Source organism: Triticum aestivum, chromosome 3D (assembly GCF_018294505.1).
Source record: "Triticum aestivum cultivar Chinese Spring chromosome 3D, IWGSC CS RefSeq v2.1, whole genome shotgun sequence".
NCBI classification, from domain to species: domain Eukaryota; kingdom Viridiplantae; phylum Streptophyta; class Magnoliopsida; order Poales; family Poaceae; genus Triticum; species Triticum aestivum.
This window is the reverse complement of record NC_057802.1, coordinates 255,071,287-255,079,247: the sequence shown is the minus strand read 5'-3', so window position 1 is coordinate 255,079,247 and position 7,961 is coordinate 255,071,287. Positions and strand designations below refer to the sequence as shown.

General features: G+C 43.0%; 1 protein-coding gene across 2 annotated transcripts; it reads right to left on the bottom strand.

Moving 5' to 3' along the window:
• Positions 1–2,158: 2,158 nt before the first annotated feature.
• On the bottom strand, positions 2,159–6,293 carry LOC123078342 (chaperone protein dnaJ 49). Of its 2 annotated transcripts, none has more exons than XM_044500818.1 (3): positions 6,048–6,293; positions 4,661–5,960; positions 2,159–2,496 (listed from the first exon to the last, which is right to left on the bottom strand). In XM_044500818.1, exon 2 carries the CDS (start codon positions 5,825–5,827, stop codon positions 4,679–4,681), a length of 1,149 nt encoding a protein of 382 aa, XP_044356753.1. In that variant the 5' UTR covers positions 5,828–5,960; positions 6,048–6,293; the 3' UTR covers positions 2,159–2,496; positions 4,661–4,678. The 2 variants fall into 2 exon arrangements, with proteins under 2 accessions (XP_044356753.1, XP_044356754.1); XM_044500819.1 differs by having other exon boundaries at positions 4,661–5,938; positions 6,048–6,224.
• Between the last annotated feature and the right edge of the window lie 1,668 nt (positions 6,294–7,961).

Genomic DNA, 7,961 nt, shown 5'->3' with positions numbered 1-7,961 from the left:
GAGAAGTCTTTTTCTCCTTAAAACCTGCACTTTTTATTGGTTTTATAGGAAAAAAAATCTCTGGCTCTATTGATTGTAGGTTGTTTAGTAGTGCACTACTAGTACCATGCCATACCATTGGTTTGGACTGATCAAAGGCAAATTAAAGGTCAGTTAGATAAATGTCGCTACTGTACTCGCACATCTTATATGTCTTTTAGATTTGTACACACTTCGTGAAAGTGTGACTTCTGTAGGCAAACTCTTCCATCTGACGTTGTTCAACAGGTCGTAGAGAACAAAGTAGTCAGGCTTCGATCAGATGTCCAACACCTCCAGAACCTTGATTGGTGTCTTTCATAAAGAACCTTGATTGGTTATCGTACATGCCTAAACTCTATTCTGGAAAGTAGTACATGTAATCATTAGTTCTATGAGAGTATGGAGATTGAATTTGCTATATTGCAGTCTGGAGCATACTTCTTTCCATGTGCATATAGGCTTTATGTGATTAATCACCCTATCACAAGTTCTTGTAGTATTTGGAATTTTGGATGAATCCTCTCGGATAATTCTGATTGAAGTAAATATCATCAATCCACCTAATGGGAGAAGCTTTATATTTAGTTCGATCAAAACATTTTCTTTGAATCTACTTGCCTTAATCTACTATCTTTTTACAGTAACATTCCGACCTATATCTGAGAATTTTGTAGCTCCTTTATTACAACAGTAATGATTCACTAAGCTCCTATCTTACCGCATGTTCCGTTTTATTCACCGCATTTTAGATATAGCACCCCCTATTCACCAAGCTCCTAGCACCCTGTGTTTTTAGACAAGCCATTCTTCTGCAAAAAATAATTGAATTGTTGGTCTGAAACCAAAATATTTTTGAAAGAAACTGAATTGTACTACTATCTGCTCATTTTCTACAATCTACACTACTACAGCAGGTGGTACATGTCAGAGAACATATTGTTTATAACTTGAATCACGTGCTGTTATTTTCGTTCGTAGCATTCATGATTTGAGTCTCTGTAAAGGTATCTGAAAGACTAAAAGAGAACATATTTTTGATAAATGATGTGTAATGCCAGAACAGTTGCAACTTGCTTCCTATACTAATCATTTTTTACACTGTAGGTAGCTCATCTATAAGTACCCTAATAACAGTAGACTGATATTAATACATTTGAAAATATGGAAAAACACAAAGATCTTTGACAACACAGTTATGCTGAGAGGAGTTTCAATCTAGGAGAGCTGCAGGCGGGTTGTCTTCTTTCTGAATCATATTTTTGTTGCTTTCTCCCGACTGGGACTGTATTGGAGTTCTCTCTGGAGTGTTGTGTAATCAGCTCTGAGGTTATGAGTAGAGTTCCAGTTCTGTTTTTCTCAAGAGCTGACCCTGTAAATACTAGCTCCATGTTTCTTAGAGATGATCTATAAATTATTCTCTCTATTTCAATATAGTTCGGCGCTAGGCGCTTCGAGGTAAAACTACTCCATATATATATTAAAGAAGTCAATGGAGGTTATCGTTGGAAATTTCAGTCACTAGTCGAGGAAATAACTTTTGAATAATCGAGGATGCAATTCCATAAATGGTACCTCCAAATAAATTTCCAAATGAGAATTTACTACATCAAATCCATGGCGCCTAATGAACAGGTCTAGATAAAAATAGAGGTAAAAAGGAGAGAGTATGCATCACTATCTCGTTGTTTTCTCGAAGCAAAAAATATCTTTTTAAAGAAGACGATCAGATGCAGATAGAAAGGGTCTTGCGATGCATGGAGCTCGTGCAGATAGAGGTAGTATAGTCGGCGAGGTAAATTTACCTCGCAAACCTATTGTTTTCTTTCGGCAGTGGTCCAGTCTCCAAACACTGTTTGCATGTGCCGTAACTTACTTTGCATGCGTGAGGAAAATTTACCTCACAACCCTTGTTTCTTACGGCAGTGCTCCATAGTACGTTTCTTTCTCCCTGTTGTAATCTTACATCGGGTGTCTTTATTTCTTACGTTTTGAAATTCTGGCCGTGGGGTGGCTGGGGTGAGGAATAAGAATTTCTCACCCAGGGTGATGAATAGCGCGGCCCTATATATATATATATATATATATATATATATATATATGGGAAAGATAAAAGCTATTGTAAGCAGTTAGAGTACACTTCAAAAAAAAAACAGCCTGCTAGGTCAGGTATATATTCTTCAATAACATCAGAAGAAATATAGATGATTCATATACATACACATGTCTGCACTGTGTTCAGCCCCTAAGAAACATACTAACAAATTGCATATCCTCTCAAGTAGTTACGGCTGCATACGCCTTAACACTGTTAAGATACATCAAGGCGGTGTGTATAGTCATCGAATGCACTTATTCCACAAAATTTACTACTAGTCCAAACTAACTTGTTCCGCCTCCAATTTGAAACAGATAATCAACGGAGCAAGTATTGGAAAGCTTTTACACCATGACCAAAGTTCCTGTTTCGCCGCGACCCTATAAAATGGAGTATCAGCAAACTGTCACGTAACAAAATGTAAAGAAACAATGCTTCCCAGTAATTTTAAAGAAAAATGCATAGTGCCACTAGCACATACTCCTATCCATCAAATATTCAGGAACAAACCGTCCAAAACTATACTAGGGTTTGTCGCTGATTTTTCTGTTATGAACAGCTCATGACAGTTTTTGATCAAATACACCCAATTTTTCTGTGCAGACTTACTAATCCAATTAGCAAGAGGCCACCTCCCATTAACACAACATGCAATGCACGTGCAAACTTACTAATCCAAATGAGCAAGTGAGAGTAAATGTACAGCAACAAATTAATGAGCAATACTGGTAAAAATAATAATTAGTAGACAGTATGAGGTAATGGGACACATCGTCCATGTCAGAAGGTAACCATTGATGTGTGACCCCATGGCTATAACCAGCCGGCTAACCAACAGACAATGAAACATGGTGAATCCAACTGAGTTTAGCGCATTTGGTTTTCTACTTCCCACAGACAAGGAAGTGGGAAAACCTAAGGGAGCAAAAACTAAAAATTGCATTTCTCATGTATTGTTGTTGATGATATATCACCCATGGATATCTATCCAAATTATGCTGTAACTTATATTCATGACCAAAGTATCAAACATTACTTGATATTTTTGTCGGCATATAGAAAAACAAAATATACAAATAGCTGTGGGCTAGAAATAACATAGTATATGAAAACCAGTGATAGCTACAAAAAGGCAAGTGCATCGAGCTGTTTTTGGAGTGTGGTGCTTGGAAAGAATGCTCGTCTGCACATTAATTTCATGTAGTTCATGAACTGAGCTATGTTCACCATTTTTATATCAGCATTGCTTGTTTATTATGCAAACAAATAGGGCATAAGGTATTTAACTTAGCCAAGCTACCTGACATCATCCTTGGGATCAACTCATCAATAATTTAAATCTAGGAGTGTAACAAGGATTGCATAGCTGAAGGTCCTACTAGTAGCAGATATCCCATCAACCTGCTTACTGAAAAAGGCTACAAAACCGCTTTGAAACATAGGCTCTTCTATTTGTTAAATCACGGTTCAAGGAGTTATTAACCTCTCGCCTAGGCATTTGGTCCCCCGCCTAGGCGTAAACCCATTCATTATTCTGCAATCACTAGCGATGTCAATTTTGTAACAGAGAAATATAATTCAATCACTTCTTAAAACTCAATAGCGATAGAATCGAGGCATGTATACACCAACACTTAATGCATTGCTACAACATGCCTGTTGAATTCATTAATGACACTACACATGCCTAGTGTTGGGGTTACGTCCATAGGCAACTGTCCAATGCACACACTCAAATGTACCATCCCGCACATAAAGGTAATAAAAAAATAAAAAAATACAGCCAGAAAAAGAGGCTTAACAAATATCAAGAACGTATGGGCATGCCACTGGTTACATGGCTAGACTGAAAATCTAGAACTGACAGCTTCGTATGGCATGCCACTGGTTACAAAACCAAGCATAGGAAGATCAATTAATCTAGCCAGGACGGTTATGACAAACAAATCTAAGAATCTGCAGAACTTCGGCAACTCTTCAAAACTAGGAAAAGTGGCAGGCATTCATTAGTGCTAGTGCAGCTTACATGGCTTAGCCTGGCTATAAGTTTCATACTGAAATCCATATAATAGTATCAGAACAACTAATCTAAATCATATGAAACCGGATGTGTAGATGATTGTTTGATGACCTATCGATCCGCCATACAAGCTGCTAGCTGTCAGAGCAAGTTACAGTTACTCAGTTGTGTAGCTACGTAATTATGTACTGCCAAGTACTCAGTAGATACTTAATGTGTTGGACGGAGATGTCCATTAACTAGCATGAAATAACATCTTCCACTATATCTCTTTCACAATCAAGACTGAATTTGACATTCGGGTGAAAAGCATAAAACTCGCTTGCCATGTGTGTGCACCCACAACAAGGACTGAATAGAAGTAGGAAAGAAGGCCTTAAAGTGTTGGTTATTACATCAGAACAGTAAAAATATCAAGATACAAGGCACATAAGGTTGCAAAGCACCAAAGGAGTATTAAAGATGTAGTAGTATATTGCTAGTTTGCTACTGCAAAATAATGTGCATGGAGAGTCAATCCACACCTTGCGACATCGGAGGAATTACTGTGCTGTTGCCTCAAACTTCTGAAGCATATCACAGTGTGGTGTCTGGTAGGCTAGCCCCCATTGGCGACGCTGCAGCTCAACCCTACAATTCTGTGTTATTATCGAGTAGTAATCCCTCTCAACATGCCGCTCCAGTGTTGTACGCTCAGTGCTCTGGTGTGGATACTGATCCTCAAAATTAGGCAGCTTGACATAGTATGTTACTCCACGTTGGGTTTGAAATTTGTACTCATAAGGGTAGGAACGGGATAGGGAGTAGACTGGCTCAGAGGATGGCAGGAAGTTGAGCAACAGAAGCAGCAGGACAGGCAAGAGCTGAACAAGCATACGGACAGTGGAGCCACCAGAACCCTGCTGCGCACCATGAGCATGATGCATCCCGCCAGTCCTGAAATGGAACGTCCCAAACTGCCCAAACTGCCTGGTGGTGGCAGGAGCCATCCCACCAAAGAAAAAGTTCCTGAATATCTCATCCGGGTCAATGTCATCTTCATAGAACCCATTGTATGAACGGGCAGTGGATGCCGCCCTCCTGTTGTATGCCGGCGGCTCATCAGAACCAACAAGATCGAAGCGCTTGCGGCTCTCTGCATCGCTGAGGCACTGGAAGGCCTTGGAGACAGCCTTAAAGGCATCCTCGGCACCAGGGGCCTTGTTCTTGTCAGGGTGCACCTTGAGAGAGAGCTTGCGGTAGGCCTTGCGCACGTCCTCAACAGTGCAGTCCTTTTCGAGGCCCAGGATCTTGTAGTAATCCCTAGTGTGCTTCTTGATCTGGTGGACCACCTCCAGCTGCTCCTCCGTGTACATCCTCGCCCCAGCAGTATCACCGCCGCCCTCCTCCCCATCCTTCTTCTTGCCCTTCTGCTTCCTTTCCCTCAAGCCGTCAGCACCGGCTGCTGATGATGCAGCTCGCGACGGCGGAGGCGGTGGGGGATGTGGGGCAGATGACGATGATGACGAGGCCGGTGAGGAGGACGGGTCATCCTTGTTGAGGAGGGGGTTGAGGAGGTGATCGATGGGGAGCAAGGGGTCCAGCCGCTTGGCCTTAGACAGAAACTTGAGGGCGCGGGCGGTATCGCCGGCGTCGAGGGCGTCCTTGCCTATGCGCAGGGCCTTGACAGCGTCGTCCTTGTTGCCGTCCATGGCGGACGCGGCAGATCTGTGGCCCGCGACAGCGAGCGACCCCTCCTCAAGCTTCGCTAGATGCCAGCAGAGTCCGATCAGGTCGGATCGGATCGGCTCCAGTCCAGTAAACTTCAATCCAATCAAATCCAATCTGAGTAGGTAGTTTGGGACAGAAAGCATAAGAACAATTCCGCACAAACCCTAGACTAGACGAATTTGGACGAACAAATATTCTTACCTCGCCGGAGTTGACTGGAGGCCAGATCGGCAACGGCGCGGAGTATGAGAGGTGGGGGAGATGGGAGAGGATTGGGCAACGCCGACGCGACGACCCCAACCTCTTTTGTTGGAAATTTTGTTTCCTTTCGACGCGTGAAGGAAAAGAGTGCAGACTCTATTGGCCCTGTGGTGGTTTAGCGCGGCGACTATCGCGAGAGCTATATCTGTGGCTCAAAGCGAGACGGAAGAAAGTCTCGCCTGAAGATTCCCTCCCACCTGTAGAAACTGGCCCGGCCCATATACTGTTTTTTTTTGTTCGCTGGGTCGGTTTGCCCCAGTTTTTTATTAGTATTTTTTGTTTTCTTTTGTTTATCTTTACGTTTCTCCGTTGTTTTTGTTTTTTCATCGTTTCAATTATTTTTAATGGCTCCTACCGGTTTTCTTTGTTTCTCCCTGGTTTTCATTGGTTTTTTCTTTCTTTTTCTATTCAGTTTTTTTCTGTTTCTTTCTTGGTTTTCTTTGGTTTTTCTTGTTCTTTGTTTACTTTTCTTTTTTTCAATTTTTCTTGGTTTTCAGTACGCATTTAACATTATTTATATACATCAGAAACATTTTATGTTGCTTCTTCCCAGGGCCTTTTTCCCTCTAGCTAGGGTTTTGCTTTCTCCCGGTGGCGATCCAACCGTCGTCGAGCTCTTACCTCCCCTCCTCCGATTCCCCCCCGGATTATGATGGCTCGGGCTGATTAAGGGGTGATCTAGCATCACTTCCCGTCCTTGGCGCGTCATCTGGTGGTTGAGTTGGAGAGTTAGGGCCAGCTTCAAACCCGATTCGTTTTTCTCGGGCTAGGGTTTCAGGTTTTCAGCGGCGATGGGATCGAAGGCTTCAGGGGCATCGAGTTCCACCTCTGGATCGGAAGTTGAGAAGATGATGGCCGAACTAGGCCTTCGGGAAGAGGATCTGGATGATGTCGTCTTCGATGAGAAGGCGGCGCCACCGGATGCGACGAGATGGATGGCTGTTGCTAGGGTTCACATCGATAAACCCTACAGCCGGTACTGGTTCTTCAAGAACATGCGGGCCGCTTGGGATCTGGCGCATGAGGTGAAATTCCGTCCTTTGGAGGATAATCTGTACACAATTCAGTTTTTCTGTCTTGGTGATTGGGAAGCGTGTGATGCAAGAGGGGCCGTGGAACTTCAGAGGAAACGCCGTCATCATCACGCCCTATGATGGGATTACCAAGCCGACAGAGGTAGTGTTGGATAGTCTAGACATCTGGATTCAGATTCATGACGTCTCGGACCTGTATGCTCATCTTGTGACGCCGCTTGCTGCTAAGGTTGGAGAGGTCTTGTTCACAGAAAACGTGACACAGGATTTTGCTGGAAATTTTTATCGAGTGTGGGTGAGGATCAATGTGCACAAGCCTTTAAAGAACGCTGTGACGATGATCCGCGATGGAAAACGCCAGATTTATCGAGTCAAATATGAGCGCCTCCCGGACTGGTGCGCCGTCTGCGGACACCTAGGACATGTGATGTGGCATGCCCTACTGCAAACACGACCAGTACACAGGTCATGATGAGTACGTCGGTCAATGACAAGGGGTTGCAGGCGACTTCGGCAGTCGTCAACAAAGGGGTACAAACGGAGGATATTATGGATGAGGGGACGGCAATGCATGTGGATGAGGCGGACGTTGAAAAGAAAGTTAACCAAGATGAGAATCAGAATATTATGGAGGAGATGACACATTTTAGCAAAGGTAAAGATGGAACCTTGCGTATTCTATGTGGTCCTGGATTTACGCCAATTACACCTAAAGAAAGAGTGCGTGTTAAATGTGAGAGCAACGCTGGATTAAAGGAGTTCATGCAAGTTCCTGCATGCACAAAACTATAGGAAATAGTTGTTTGTTTCCTAACCAACA

What these genes read in the sequence shown, in the direction of transcription:
- LOC123078342 (XM_044500818.1), bottom strand. Translation starts at nt 5,827, where the DNA reads ATGGACGGCAACAAGGACGACGCTGTCAAGGCCCTGCGCATAGGCAAG.